Source organism: Leptinotarsa decemlineata, unplaced genomic scaffold (genome assembly GCF_025532065.1).
Source record: "Leptinotarsa decemlineata unplaced genomic scaffold, Ldec_3_MD MMD2_tig00002159_RagTag_RagTag, whole genome shotgun sequence".
Taxonomy (NCBI): domain Eukaryota; kingdom Metazoa; phylum Arthropoda; class Insecta; order Coleoptera; family Chrysomelidae; genus Leptinotarsa; species Leptinotarsa decemlineata.
The window spans coordinates 6455664-6473000 of NW_027412574.1; the positions used below are offsets into that span (position 1 = coordinate 6455664).

The window sequence follows — 17337 nt, forward strand, 5'->3', positions numbered from 1 at the left end:
GAAATATTAATAAAAGCTGAAAAAAAAAATAAAAAATATAATCAACAAAAAATGAAAAATTAAAATTAAAAGATTCCAAACCAAGTTACGTCACGACGTTTCAATGGTTAGTATCCACAATCGTCTTCGGGTGATAACTGGTCTTATTCCTCCGAGATCTGACTAGTTATAGGTCATTCGAGTGCTTTCACCTATCCCCTCTTCCCTCTCACCGCTTCATTGGTTTTAGCGGGAGATGAGAGTTTGGCGGGAGTTGGTCGTTTTTCACTTGATTAATCACGCGAAACGTGACGTAACTTGGTTTGGAATATTTTAATTTAAATTTTTCATTTTTTGTTAATATTTTTTAATTTTTTTAATTTTTGGCTTTTATTGATATTTCTATTTTTTTTTGTTATTGCTTGTATGTTATTTCTTTGTAATTTCAGTCTTTTGTTTAAATAAAATTGTTATTTTCGGTTAATCTTTTCAATTTTTTTTTCAGGGATTTCAAAGCAATTTATATTATATTAAACAATGGAAGTCCGAACTGATGAAATACACCACGAAACATTGTCAACCACCTTCCAACAAATATACAATTGAGTTATTTTTGACCCCAGAATGTGTGGTTCAATTTATAACCTACCTGTTTATTACACCCCGTAGATTTAGTTTACAACGGTGAATATAAGTTTTGGTAATATCACTATTATAGGTAGGTATTTCGTAGAGTTCACCAATTCTCTCAAACAAATTTCAACTCTGAAATCACAGAGAAACAAATTCCTTTTATGATATAAAAAATAAATTGTTTTTTTTCTACATAATCGCATACAAGAGGAAAAAAATAGACCTTTCCTCAGTTCAGGCCACGGGTTCCAAAATTCATATTGTTGGTTATTTTCCGATATTCGCTGTAAAACAAAAATCAGTGTTTACCTTTACGTGTTTATCTAGTGCTGTAATTACTCCACTCCACCTTTACTGATATGCTAATGATTCACATCTGTTTTTACATATAGATAAGATTTCAAGGTAACGGTTTCATTCTCTTTTCGAATTCGTCACGATCTGCTTCAGTTTTCTCGAAAATGGCCGGTAAGTACCATTATTTTATATGCTTATGTGGTTGTTGCCAATGTTATTGTTCCGAAAAATTTTCAAAAATAGGTTTGACGTGAACTCATTAAATAATGAATTTGTCATATAACCCACTCGTATTGATATAAAAATCCACAGATATTTAAATATATAAGATCAGAAGAAATAAGAATAATATAATTTGACTCTTATTTGGGAAATATTCATAGCTTGAAATGTATTTCAAATGACTGAATATAAGTACCTGTTGATCTCTTTATAACCGTATAGACAAAGGGTATGCCACAAACGCCTCTCTTCTTGTGAGTAATTAATTTTTTTACATGTGTTGTAGTTACATATGATCCTATCATAACAAAAAAAATAGCGAATAGAAATTAGGTATATACAAAATATAAAAATTCAGAACACGATTTTTGGAACTTTAATAAAATAGGAAGAGAATATTTCAAACCCAGCCATCAACTCGAAATTCAGATTCTGACCTCAGAAACATGAAATGAGACTAAATTAATTTTCCATTTGAAGAACTATTATCAGAGGAAGCTTGCAATAATAGGTGGTAGTTTTATTTTTTGGATACTTGGCTCCAATTTTTTAATGTTTTTTACTATTTATTCGCTTGTTGAACAAAACTAGCATAGATATTCTGATTTTCACCAACCTTATCAATCAATGGTCACCCCTCATACCGTGGGGTAAGTGATCATTGGGTCCGAGATCATGTGCTCTAAGCAGGCGCATAAGAGCCAATAATAACGGCCTTCTGCACTAGTCCAGCTAAGATTTCTGCCTGAATGCTGCAGGCCGGCATGATTTTGAGATTCGAAAGTAGAGAGGGCATTATTCCACCAAGGACTCCAATAATCACAACTACTATCTTGACGGATAGAGTCTGCGAAGTTCGAAGCGAAAATCACGACATTTCATCAATTTCTCCTCTCTGTCTTGGTTGGATAGTCGAGAAGAACTATATCAGGATTATTAGCTTGTATGTGCCTGAGAGTGGGAAATGAACAGTTCCAATAAATTCGACACTTTTCATTCCCCACAACATGTTCAATATCACCTCGGAGCGTACGACAACATCGATGTCTCGACAACCATGGAACGTACGATTTGAGATGCAGTGACTTTCTTTTTCTCCGATAGTTCCAATGATCAGATCTGGCGGAGTTTGTGCCAATACTTGCCGCGGAGAGAGTTCTTCACTGCTGTTACCTCTTGTGAGTGGCGTTATTCTACCCTGAGATAAGTATACGTCTCTCTGGCATCTAGATGGTGCCAGAGAGACGTAGTGCTCGCATTTTTTATTTTGTAGATAAACCATTGCACATTCGTCTATCCCGAAATTTATACCCATAGCATGCGTGTACTCTTCCACCACCCTCAAAGACTGATGTAGATCCGTTTCTCCGGGGAATAAAGTTTAAGATCACCCATATAAAACAAATGGGTGACCTTATGCCCCCGGTTTCCGGGGGTGCCACAGTTATACCCTCGAGTATTTCTAACCGCAACAGATAATGCCAATAGTGAGATGCAGAAAAGGAGACTGAGGGAATTATCCTGAAATACACTTCTTTTGAGAGTGACCCACCCTGTTTGGACTCTAGCCTGACAGATGTTATGGTAAAGCTAGTCCGCCAAAGTGGTATCAGTGGTTCAAGGCATCTCACTGTTTTGTCGGTCACCACAAGGCATCTGAGCCAATTCAAGATGATGACCTCATGCGATGTTGTATCCAATGCATTGCTGTAATCGATCCAGGCCATAGAGAGCTTATACTTATACTGTATCGAGTCTTGCGTTACACATCTATCGATAAGCAGGTTCTCTTTACATTCAGCGACTCCTCTAACGACTTATTATTATTATAAATGCCCAAGACCTCTTACATCCTTCAAAATGAACTGAAATTAGTGCTCACATTTCACTTGAATCCTCAACTTTGGAATTTGAAACGACATTTTTTGAATTTATGTTATCGATTCCTCTTCCTAGAAATAATTTGATTTTGGGAATAAACTTCAGTGCAACCTACCTGTCAACAGTTCCCCTTTAATAATATAGTTAGAAAGCTAACTAATTTTGTTATTAAATGATCATTTCTGGTTTTTTTAATTTGGATTGAATAATCAGTTCGATAATGCTCCGTTTAGAAAAAGTCTGTACGGGTATACTGCGTATAAAGTTTGATGAAAATAACTAAAATTGCAAAAAACTTATGACAAAAATCTACCATTTTTTGAAAAATTTCAACAATCTGTATTTCGAAAACGAATCATTCTTCGTTAAACATTTTAAAGGAAAAAGTTGTTTATTTTGACGAGATCCACCACATACCTAGTTTTTGTAATGTTCTCAGCAACTTCACTTAGCGTCCTAGGAGCTAAGTGATATGCATCGATATAGAAAATTGTAAATATCTCGAAAATGATCACCTCCAGCGTTGTTGAGGAGGTGTATCTTTTTTACTTGAAAAAGGTGTGGGAATTAGCTTTTTTCATGAAAAGTACCAAAAGTTTACTGTCAAAAAAGTTAGGGCAATTTGAAATAAATAATTACAGCGTACGCAGCGACCTCTAGATGTTACATGAAAATTAAAATACAAAATTATGATTTCCCACGTCAAAAAATCCTGGGTACCGAATTTCGTGCAAATAACTTGTTTTTTGCAAGAGTTATTTTCAAAAAACGAACAAAAAAAATTCAATTTCAACACCCCGTATTTCCGATAGGAAGCATTTTCGGACACACGTTCATATATACTCTTTTCTTAAAATCGTTTCAGGAATACGTCACTTTGTTTCCCTCGAAACCAAACTTGAGATCTAGATTCTTATATACATTGAAACATACTCTCTGTGTTTAAATATTCAAATGCATCCGAATCTTGTTCACTGATATCTCTTTTTCGCGTTGTTCACCATCGCTGTTGGAATCACTACACAGGAAAAAGTCTGCGTTGTTATCACACTCGTTATTACTATTAGTACTTGTCCAAGGACGCCACATTTTAAACAGATAACAAAAATTTTAAGTAATTATGACTGCACCAATATCGAATTTCAACACTCAAATGGCGATCAGTTCCTGAACTGAACATTGACAACACAACGAGTATGAACATCCTCGCATTCTATTCGTTACCGTAACATGACTTCAAATTTAATTTTATGACTCTTCGGCCAATCGTAAAACTCGATTAGTAAAAATTATCCAATACGAAACGCCAATTCTTCAGTCCACGTGGACTAGTTGGCAACGGCGTATTGGTTTTTTTGGCCTCTGAGATGCCGACAGCTTTAACTATTCACAATATAGGTTACTTCGACTATATCTAATAATTTCTGGTATTTTTCTGGACTCATCCAAATATTTGAAAGCAATAAAGATAATTAGTAATCGGCAATAATTATTCAAAGTCACTTTACATCTTGTAAGTGGGATGTAAAGAATGCCTCGGCATATTCCAGCACACAATTGTAGGTATCTTGTATCCACCGATCTCCAACACTGACACAATTTAGTAAAAAAAAAGGAAAAAAATCTCATAATATCATTTTTTTCAATGTTTATAAATAATCTATTTGCAAACAAAATGAAACGGAACTAAATTTATGTGACATGGTGATTATCGGTGACTGCCGAAATTTATCCTCACTTTTGAATTTTAATTTATCAGTCAAAACACAGTTTAATTCATCAGTCCAAACAAATTTTAAATTGATTTTCTCGTATGTCCTTATTCGTTTCTGAGAATCTTCTATATGCAAATCTCACAGCTTGATGAATTTATAAATTGTGCATATTTTTGCTTAATTTTGCAAGAAATTATTAAATCCACCTCATACCTGAAAATTGATCCATTTTGATGATCATAAACATACCAAAAGACCAATTTAATTTTTTTTTGGCTGCGTTTGAAGTAAGTAAACAATGATTGATTCACTCATGTTTCAATGTAATAGGTAGAATGTTTTTCCCAGTTGTCAACGTAATAATATTTAACATTTTTCAGAAACCCTGAAACGCTGTTCATATAAGTGGAAATATGCAGATATTTATTGAATACAAGTGCATTTGTAGGTCATCACAAAAATTCTTAGAATAGTAAGTTATATCAGAATAGACAACATAGTCGTGTCGCGTAATAAATACTCAATGATAATAAATATAGTTTAAAAAAACACGCTTTCAAAGAACATCGAACTAAAAAATTGAAAATATTTTTTTTTTAAATAAGCTTAAAACAATAACGAACGAAAAATACTAATATTGTTGGGAAAAAAGCGACGGGCGCTTGATATACAAAAAATATGGCACTAAGCGCCCACGTTTTTTTCACAATAATACTAGAATTTTTCGTTCGTTATTTTTTTAAACTTATTTAAAAAAATATTTTTAACTTTTCAGTTCGATGTTCTTTGAAAGCGTGTTTTTTAGTTTTTTTGAATATATTTATTTTTCATTTTTTAGTTACGTATGCTATAAAAGCGTGTTTTTCAGTTTTTTTAAACTATATTTATTATATCTAAACGTTGGAATCAATTAGCCGTATATTGTTCAGAAAAAAATGACCATTGATATTTTCCGGATCCGGAGAGGGAGCCTAAAAATCAGCTACCAAGCCCAAGGAAGGCAACAGGCACGCAAAGAAGGGTTTTTCAAATGAAGAAATACATGTAAAGTGAGTTCGAATTATATCAAGGATGTTACGTTCAGCGCCATTTGCCCGCGAATAGATCAAGCAATAATGTCGATAATTCTGTCAAATACAGATCCCGAGCTTGAGAGTTACAAACAAACATACATACATACATACAGATGAAGCTAATAAAAGCATGTTAAAAAAAGCTAAACTTCGTACAGTGTTACGTTTCATGGCTGATGGCACTGTGAAAAGCCATGATGCTTCATAGTTTGCCCACAAAATACCTGCTAAAATAAGAGAATTATGAGCTTAGTAGTTGATGCCGCAAAAAACGCATAAAGGTAATTTCTATTCGATGTCTGGTATAATTGGATGTGACTGCTATAAAGACATGGAAAAATTAGTTTGTCACTGTTTTTTGAGTGTATAACCTTCCACAATCTGAAAAATAAACAATGCTAAATCAATAGAGAATCTTCTGAAATGTAATGAAGGGCAAATAGTCCAATTAGTCAGTAACTTGTATTCATGAATTTTGTATAAAATTTTAATAGTCTACGGATAAAAAGAAATACATATACTTAGCTCTACTTAGATGGTTAATCTTTCTGAAAATAATGCTTTTCTGTTTTCAAAACCCAAAAAATTAATGAGAAACATCTTTTTGGCTTTCTACTTCTCCATCTCTACACAAAAATGTGTGAAACTTTTTCCCAAAAACTAATCCCTCCTCGAAAATATATACCTCTCAATTCAACCATAAAAAACACTTTGTGAACAAAAAGCTCTATTTCCGAAAGAAAGCTGAAAACATTTTTTCCATTGATTATTGAAGTTGTAGATAAAATTTATGAATTCGACAAGTTACAGACCAATTGGACTCTTCAGTGGTTAACATTACTGTTGTAAATCATGCCCGAAAGAAAATAACGCTGGCCGCCACTGGTAGCCATAAACCAAACGCGACGTAGCCAAGAGCGTGCGAATGTACGATGTTCGCAGCCGCTCTAGATGGGGCGAGAATAATGCTGCCGATTTCGATGAAATTTCAAAGAATATTCTGCCGTATTCGATTACGATATATGAATGCTAGCCACGAGCATATCGACACAGTCAAGTGGAAGTTACAGTGCAGTACGCAAAATGATCTAGTAAGGCGATAAATATTCGAATAATAGTTGAAGTTTTAGTGGAAGTGGTTGTGGTAGTTGAAGTGAAATAAAGTTAAGTTTGATTATTGTTCAGTGTAGTCAATTATTGATCAACACACGGGGAAAAACGTAACATTACCTACGCAGTAATTTTTCGGAGTGAATTTTTCAGTTTACATTTTGGAAGAAATTCATTTGAATTTGGTTTGTTTATCAGATTATGGAAGGTTAAAGATCCAAAAAATAGTAAGAAACATTGATTCCTATCAAAAAAAAAATCTCTCAAAAAATATTTAAAAAATTAAAATTGTTTTTTTATAAATACGTTTAATAGATCATTAAATTTATAATTCCTATAGAAATAGAAATTAATAGGCACATGAGAATACGAACATATCAGTTTCGACAGCTTTCTGTTCAGAGAAAGTCGATTATCCATATGAAGATGTTTTATGAAATCGATGGTGGAGTATTGCTGAAATCAGTCGAGTACCAAACGTTAATATGGTTTTAGTTAGATTTTTACTGTTGAAATAATACCGCGAAAACGGTCTGTAGGTGATAACTCCATTGATTTTAGTGAGGTCCTGCGGCTGGGCGAAATAGAAGCATCCTCTGTGGAGAAACATACATAAATTACTGCCGGATATAAAATAATGTCTACCGTGCTATTAGTTAGGGAAGTACTCGTTTTCCATCAGGCGTTTACGAGATTCTACTAAATAGAAACGCATTTTAATTGACTCACTATGTTTTACAGTTTAGTTGTCAATGTTTTCATCAAATTAGAGATTTCTTCAATAATCTATTTTTTTTTAAAGAGAAAATTATGTTTTCGAAAACTTCTCTGTGAACTATTTTCCGTTTTTGTTTCCTTCATAAAATTCTTATATAACAATAATATATTAAATTTTCAAAATATCATGAGAATTTGAATTGTATCAAATTTTTAATAAATTATGAAAAATAAAACAAAACTCCAAATTTTCAGATGGCGAAAACTCACCTTCCTGCCGACCCTGAGATTGAGAGCTTGACAACAATAATTTTTAGCATCCTGATTTCGCAATGAAATGAACATTATTAGACAGAGATATGTGAAACACATGTATCTAGATCTATTTATTTTCGATCCTCCCTATCTGGTTGGTACACCATCTATGAATCTGTGGGATCGACAGAAGACTCAATTCACGAATATAAACGATAAAAGAGGCTCCCCAAGGCGGTCCAGTTGCAAAACCAAGCTTTGACATGGACTGTCGAACAAGATTCTTCCTCTCTTCGTCTTTCATTCTAACTTTTACTTTGGTTTCTGGGCCTTGCTCTAGTTTCATCCAGTGTAATGTTGATGTTATTGTGTTATTTTGCCCACGTGATCAAAAATGTTTTAGTTTTATTGGATTTTTATTTTAGGAAAATAATTTCGTTTTTTCTTTATCAAAAATCATTTACGATGATTGATGTTTTGAGGGAATAAAGTTGAAATTATTATTGATATGTAGGCAAAATTGTAGGCAATATTATATGGTTAATACATAATCAGATACACTGATGAATTAATGAGTAATAATTGAAACAGTGGCAGTTAAAGTAAATAAATATGAATATCTCAAAATATGATCAAACGAAAAGTAAGGCCTCGTATAAATAAAACCTTAAACCAGATTACGGAACAATCTAGGATATCAACTCTAAACAATATAAATTGTTAACCCTAAACTAAACATAGTCGAAAACATGAAAATATCTATTTCACTGAAAACGGTATGAGTGATCATATTTATATTGATATTTCTGATCCCGTTGAAGCTTTAAAAAACTATTAAATTAATCCTTAAAAATCATTACCTACATTAAAGAATCCCATATTTTAATAGAGAAAGATGTAGAATTAAATGTATTCAGATTGGCGTATTGTGATATTACATAACACAGACTGTCATTAAATCTCAATTCTAGTGAGAATCATTGATCAACAGAAGAACCTGTGTTGTTCTTAGAAAATATTAGTTTAAAAATTGCTTTTGCTTAACTTCAATAACATGAATATGAGTATATTCAGAGCTCCGCCTCGCACTGCTATTCCATAGCATATGTGACTTTCCACAAGGAAAATAGTACAAAATTTTAAGTATCTTAGCGGAAGGGTTTCTTTGAGTTTCCTAAATTTAAATAAGATTTTCCTACGTTTATTAACTGTATACTTTGTATATGGAGATCCCATTTTAGAGAAATATCAATAACTATACCCAAATATTTCACTTTGTGTTCTTGTTGTATATGAAACGGTGTATCAGCAGCGATCGTTATGTGATCGAAAAGAGGCATTCCGACAGAGTTACAACAGAATGGAAGGTAACACGTTTCATCAACATTAACAGTTGATCACTTTTTATCCAACCATTGTTTTATAAGAGGATATTCCGTTTCAACGGTTATCTTTAAAGAATTCCAGTTATCAGCTTCATTAAAGATGGCTGTGTCATTCGCAAAACCAATTATACTACCCCTATTGTTTAATGAGAACTTTCGTTTATATACATATACATTGACTAAAATTGTTCCTAGCACAGAGCCTTGAGGTACGCTATAGTCGATCTTCATTTCTCTACTCTGTACGTCATTAATTCTAACTCTCTGACTTCTTCTCGTCAAATAACTTCAAGTTATTACCCCGCATTCCAATGTCCTCTAATAGAGACTGTAAGAGAAGATGATGACTAACAGTGTCAAAAGCTTTCGATAAGTCTATGAATATGCACAGAGATTGTTTACTTTCATTTAAACTTTCGATGTCAATGATGGAACATCATTTTGAATTGATAAGTTTTCCCTAAATCCAAATTGGCTGTTTGATATTGTTTTATATTGAAACACGAAACAAGCCCCTTTCTAATAATCATTTTGAATAGTTTTTATAAATGGGTTATCAAGGATATAGGACGATAATTTGCAATAATCGATGTATCCCTCTTTTTTAAAAGTGGTAAAATTATCGATTCTTTTAAATCAGTAGGATATACTCCTTCTTTGATTGAGAGTATAGGTTAGAGGATCTTCAATGTAGACTGATATACGTTTTATACTTAGTTTCCGATTATAAATCATCCCATCCTATTGCCTTGTTATTCTTGAGCTGTAGCATTGTTTTTTTGATTTCCCTTGAGTCAATCGGTTCAAAAACAAATGAGTTTGAAATAGATGACCTTTTTATTTCGAAATTTTCGTCATTTTCGATTTTCTTGGCAAGAGTTCTGCCCGTTTCTACGAAGGATGAATTGAATGCGTTTGCAATTTGCGTTGTATCTGTTATAATATCATTATTTCAAGGATTCTTCATTTCATGTATAACAAAGTTTGGTTTTGATATTTGTTCGGTAACATCCCAAAAGATTGTTATAGATTTGTTTTTTGTAAAAATTAGATTTTGTCTTCTGGATCAATGAGTTGAGCTTGTTTCGATATGTTTTGTTTATGTCATCATATTCGTTTTTTTTTTGTTAATGGAATTCAGCAATCCATTTGTTACCCAAGGTGGTATTTTAACGGTTTTCCTGTGTATTTGGCGTCTCTTTGTGCATGTTTTGAGTGCATTTGCGGTAATTTCGATAATTGCTCTTGTTGCAAAGTACACATCATCCCAGCTGTGGTGTATTCAACTTAAATAAAACAATTTCTTATTCTCCGTTCTTTATTCTGTCGCTCACCTAGACATACTACCCATTAGATGATATATAAAAAAGTACTATGTACAGAGTGCTACACTAACAAACTATATACAGAATGTCACATCTACCCCTTAAAAAATATATACACATATATATTATTATATAATTCAATTATATATTCAATTATAAGTTAAGCGTTCAGATGGCTTTACCGTACGCTTTGGTCGCGAGATTACATTTTCATTCAAACAGTTCATGTCACGAGAAGTGGAAAGGTATTTGGAACAACTTCAACATCGTGAACTGTATTATTATAGGTTGAACTCTGAAAATTTCCATTAGGCAATATAGCATCTTTGATATGAAGTTTTTTTATCTGATTAATGTGTCGCTTCCATTTAATACTATTTAATTCCGGTACTTCAACTATATATGTCGACCTTCCAATTTTCCTGACAATTCTAGTCTTAACCCAAATCACTTTAACCGCATTTCTATAATCTTTCACTGTCACAGATTCTCCAGGAACGCACTTCACTACTCTTTTACCTCTAAAATATAATTTTCGTTTATTCTGTGCTTTAAGGACCATATTTTTACAACCATATTTGAATTTGGCAATAGTGAGCCAAAACGAGTTCTCAAATTCCTTCCAAACATTAATTTGGCAGGACTACTTTTTGAAGTACAGTGAGGAGTGTTGCGATAGTCAAATAAAAAGTTATTGGGAACTAAATTGATATTTGTTTGGTTACTTTACCAAGAGCACTCAAAAGAGCCGTTTTGATTGTTTTCACGCAATTCTCCGCCGCACGATTAAAGGAAATATGTTAAGGAGGTGTCGTAAAATGACCTACATTATTCTGAGCTAAAAGCTTCTCAAATTCTTGAGAACAGAAAGATGTACCATTAACTGTCACGATCTGATTTGGTAATCCAAAACGCGCGAAACAACCCCTTAGAATCTCTATTGTCAAACTCGAGGTAATAGAGAACATATGATAGACTTCCAACCACTTACTATGAGCATCCATAACTATTAAAAAATACTTATTGCAACCTATACCAAGGTTGTTCCGGCCACGGCCAACAAGTCAACCTAGATTTATCTGGTGATTTTTTATACATAAGACAACTTTCGCAAGTTTTACAAATTTCTTCAATTTTTTTTGTCGAGCCCTGGCCACCAGAAATATAATCGTGCAAGACTTTTCATCTTCACCACACCCATATGACTAGCATGTAGACTCTTTAAAATATTTTTTTGCAAAGAAGTTATTATTATTATTCCATAGTAAGCAATCCGATTCGATCGATAATTCATTCCTTATTCTATAAAATGATTTGAATTTTTTTTTGTGTTTTAATTTGTATGAATCGTTGGGCCAACCTGATTTCAAATACTTTATAATTTTTACTAATGTTTCATCTCTTTGTGTTGCATCTTTAATCTGAAGAAAATCAAGAGGAAAATCTCCATTGTCAGAAAAATAACTGACAAAATTTAAATCTACCTGATGTAAACTGTTTTCACCTAAAGGTAAAAGTTTCCTAGACAAAAAATCGGCGTGATTGTCTTCTGATTTCACATAGTCAATATTGTACTGGTAGTTAGACAAAATCAAGGCCCATCTGCGAAGTCTGCAGAAAACTGTGGAATATTTGTTTTTGGATGAAGAATATACATCAGAGGTTTATTATCAATGACTAACGTAAACTCTCTCATGTATAAATAATTATTGAATTTGCAAAGACCAAAAATAACTGCTAAACCTTCTTTTTCAATTTGACAATAATTTTTTTCAGCCTCTGACAAGGTTCTCGAGGCAAAAGCAATAGGCTTCTCACAACCGTCAGGCATTATATGAGTGATCACAGCCCCCAGGCCTTTATATGAAGCATCCGTTATTAAACGTAATGGTAAATTCTCATCATAATGCACCAATACTTGTGCTGACATCAACAACTGTTTAACCTTCTCTAATGCGAATTCGCATTCATCAAACCATTCCCATCTTGAATTCGACTTGAGCAGGTTATACAGCGGATGCAACACAGAAAAAAGATTTGGAACAAATTTCCCATAATAGTTAATTAATCCCAAAAAACATTTCAATGAAGTAATATTATGAGGAACTGGAGCGTGTTTTATAGCTAGAATTTTCGATTCGAAAGTATGCAGACCAATTTTATCTATGTCATAGCCCAAATAAAATATTTTACTTCTGAAAAATTCGCACTTTTTCAGTGACAATTTCAATCCTGCATTTTCCAATCTAGCTAACACAGCTTCCAACCTTCTGATATGTCCATTGCGATTTTTACCTGTAAATAAGAGGTCATCCAGAAAGCAGACAATACCATCTAAATCTTGTAAAAGTGATTCTAATCTTCTTTGGAATTTTCCCGGTATACTTGCAATACCAAAGGGTGTTCCATTATATTGGAATAAACCCTTATAGGTAGATATCACTACTAATTTTTTGATGGTTCATCTAAACAAATTTGATGATACGCATTTGATAGATCGAGCTTTGTAAAATTATTTCACCTTGTAGTTTGACAAAGAGGTCTTCTATTTTTGGAAGAGGAAACGGGTCGATTTCGATGAAAGGATCACAGTAACCTTAAAGTCTCCGCATATCCTAACGGTACCATCTTTTCAAAACTGGGACAATAGGAGATGCCCACTCAGAATACTGAACCTGTTGGATTACTCCATGATCATTTAATCGCTGAAGTTCCTTTTCCACCCCTCCTTTAATGGCAAAAGGTAAAGGACGAGCTCTGAAAAATTTTGTACAAACAAAAAACCTTGTCAGTTGTTTTCAAATTTTTTTCCTCGCTATTTTGTTCATAAAATGTGCGAGAAATTACCGTATAACTTGCTCCAGTATCCAAAATAAAAGTGAACGATTTATTATCTATACAAATTTTTATAAAAACCGGGTTGGTTTTTGCTTCCAAACTGTAAAGAGAATAGTCTTCCGATTCTAAAAAGTTATTTCTTTTTTCATTCAATTCTTTAAATGAATTTGCATTTCTTTTATTTGGTCACATAGGAGCAAGATGCCATTTTTTATCACATATATGACAGTTACAATTTCTATAAGAACACTTGCTGCCACCTCCTGATCTCGAATTGCCGCCGCTCGTACTTGCTGGAATGCTGTCTCCACAGTTGTTTTTCCTTGACGATGACGCTCGAAATGAAAGAGGTCTCTTCTGCTCAGAAGATCTGGACTTGTTATTCGTGTAGTAGATTTCCGGTTCCAGCTTGACAGTCCTGTTGCAATTTTGTGCAACCGTACTTTTGGAAGACGCAACTTCTATGATTTCAGCAAAAGTCACTGTTTCTTTTTCTTCATATAGCCTATCCTTCACTAGACCAGAGTCATAGCCGATGATAAAACTATTTACTAAAGCCTTATTAATTTCCTCAATTCCAGAAAATTTGCAATTTGCCACTAATGATCGCAGTCTTGCAGCCCACTCTTTTGGAGATTCATTACTGATTTTCGTGCATCGAAAAAATTTTTCGCGACACGCAAAAACAGACACTACCGGTTGAAAATAATTGTCGATGGATTTCACAATATCTTCGTAAGATTTTGTTTCAGGTTCTTCTGGATTGAACATATTGAATAGTAGCTGATACGCCTCTTCATTCAATAAACTTAAAAGAATGGCACGTTTCCGTTCACTTTTGCCGTGAAATAATTGTTCAAACGACGTTTATAAATCGACCAATCCGACGTAGCAAGATTGAATTCCTGAATATGTCTCTTATACTGTACAGCTTCCGCCATTTTATCGACACTGCTGAGCGTAAAAAAATTAATTTGCACTTTTTATAAGTCAGAATATCACTCGTCGCCACTTGTGATGTATTAGACTTAAATAAAACAATTTCTTATTCTTCGTTCTTTATTCTGTCGCTCACCTAGACATACTACCCATCGATACGTAGATGATATATAAAAAAGTACTATGTACAGAGTGCTACACTAACAAACTATATACAGGATGTCACACCAGCACATATTGTTGAATACATTGTGTATTTTATTATCATTCAAACATTTCATGAATTTGCTATTTACTTCAACTTTTTCCTTTGTAGTAAAAACGACTTGGAGTATAAAGTAGTATATTGATCTGTAATTGTTGTTTTAGTAAATCAGGACTATTTGATTTAAAAAAGATATGGTCCAAACAGGTTTTACTGTTGAATTCCGAAGTATGCGCTGGTCAGATTCTATCCCCCGAAGCCTCGATACATTCGGGAGGGCGTGCCAGCATTATCAACCAACGACCATTCCCCACACCGTGGGGTAAGTGATGATTGGGTCCGACAATCATTATTATTATTATTTGGAAACAAATCTTGTTACATCTATCAAAATATCATTTCTTGCGTCGAGAGATTTTGACAAAAATAGCGAATCGGTAAAACACCAGGGTTTCTATGCATAAGGTTTTTATACAGCGATTTGAATCCAGGGCACTTTAAGGATTTTCATGTGCTAATGCATCTTCTTAAGAAATAATTTTTATTAATCAATACGAGTTATTGTTAACAACATACACTGATTATTATTTTGTCTAATAATGAAAAAGATCTTGTGGTTGAATAATACTGTGAAAACTTTGATAGGTTAGGTTAGATTAGGTCAAAAGTGAGTGGGTCTATTCGACCCTCCACCGAAACCCGCAAGGGTTTATTGTGGCTCACACCTATTCAAACTCGACCAAATAAACCCAGCTTCTTGACGAAGCCGATTAGTTTATATGGTGAGTGCATTATCTTTAGAAAACTTTAATAACTAATTTAAGTATTATAGGTAACTTCGCAAAGGTGATTATTGAATTACTTTTTCAGCTTATTATTGGGTAGACACAGTAGCCTATGGCCGCATTCCCTCAACCGCTCTTCCAGGAGGCGTTGATGTGGACGGTGAAGAAATTTTCGTCGGTAGAGCTTTTCACGAAGGAGATTGGCTTCCAGCAAAGGTGATTCCGGGAAAGCGGATAGCCTATGTTTGCTACAATGGAGCAGAAGTCGGCGTTGAACGATTCCAGGTAAATAATAATGAGAATATTGAATTCATTGGCGTATAACGGTTGGATCATCAAAAACCTTCCACAAGGAAGCAAAAGGTGGAAAAAAACTTCTCGGCGAAATCCAAAAACTTGCCATTTTTTCAATGGGAATGGTAATCAAATGCTACCATATTAAAAATTATTTTTATTTCCTGTACGCCTTAATTTTTGAAGATCTTTTCGCTCTTTCAGAAAATATAGAGCTTTGAAATACCAACAATACGTTTGACGAAAAACGCAAAAATCAAATTATCAAAAATCAAATACCATTAAACAAGACTCCTGGGTCCTCCCTCTATACAGGGTGTTTCAAATTCGATCCTCACCATTGGGATCTCGATAACTATGAGAGATACGAAGATGGTTAAATTGGGGCAAAGTTGCGCATTTTCCTGACTCAATATGCCGTTGAGAAAGTTCTAAAATTCCGAGTATATCCGGAGAAAACAGAAATTTCGGAAAATGGTTTTTATTTTTTTTTCTGGCTGTATTTTTCGAAGGTTTAGAAAATAAATTGCACTTCCACATTGCCACTTTTTTCCTGCTACATATATGATGTTTTCATATTTGCTACCCGACGTTTCGTCTTTCGGCCACCATCATCAACTTTTTTCTTATGGGTACTACAATGTATTCTTTCTTTTTTGAATAGAATCAGACTTTACCTTTTCAATGATGTACCATAAGTTATCATTCTTTTTCGAAAAATTAGAAATATTGAAAATAATTCATTCGTATCATAATAGGCTTTGATTTTGATATTTCTAAATTTGACTTTCAATTTGTTTCACTCAATGACACTTTGTTATTGTACAAGTCATTGAATTTTTGGCGAAAAATGGCTTTCACGAATAATGAAAAAAGAGATATGACACAAATATATTACAAATACGATAGAAACAGTGTTAGGACATCGAAAATGTATTTAAACTTGTATCCCGAAAGACGACAACCACATCCAACTATGTTCAAGTTATTGGATCGTTTGAAAAGCCAATGAAAAATTACGGAGACAGAATCAAACATCAAAATTTGATAAATGAGGTGTGTATGAGGTAAATTAGACATTGTGTCCTTTTCAATGAAAATAGAACTTTAAACGAATAACAATTAACTAAAATGTAAAAACAAAAGTAAATCACAGCAAATGCTCAAAATGCTTGCCTTGTTCATGATAACACAACTGTGCCCTTCTTCGAATATTATTCACTGCACGATTAATTTCCCTCCTCATCAATCTTCCGAACTTCCTAACAATGCTGTGTTAAAAGTCCTCAATATTTTGATATTCCCATATGAAAAGTATCTAATTGTCCTTAGTACCTGTAAATTAGATACTTTTCATAGGAATTTTAACAAAATTCATGAAAACATTAAATTCACTATTGAAGTAGAAGCAGACAACTCAATCAATTTCTTGGACTTAACAATTAGTAGAATGAACAACAAACATGATTTTTCAATTTATCACAAACCGTCCTACACGGATATTACTATATATTACGATTCTACCTATTCATATCAACACAAAGTAGCAGCTTATAATAGCAAGATTAACAGATTACTCAAGGTTCCTTCGAAAAATTAAAATTTTATTTTCTATTCAACAATTAAAACAACGATAAAAATAAAATAAAAACAACAATGAAAATGAATTGGTGCTCCGGGCCGA

At 33.4% G+C, this 17337-nt stretch overlaps 1 protein-coding gene across 1 annotated transcript in view; it reads left to right on the plus strand.

Moving 5' to 3' along the window:
• Positions 1-920: 920 nt before the first annotated feature.
• Positions 921-17337, plus strand: part of LOC111512644 (uncharacterized) — a 33714-nt gene continuing 17297 nt past the window's right edge. The window contains exons 1-2 of the mRNA XM_023168790.2: positions 921-1080; positions 15445-15644. Coding sequence (XP_023024558.2) covers positions 1074-1080; positions 15445-15644 — 207 coding nt within the window. The 5' untranslated portion in view covers positions 921-1073. The remainder of the gene's footprint in view (positions 1081-15444; positions 15645-17337) is intronic.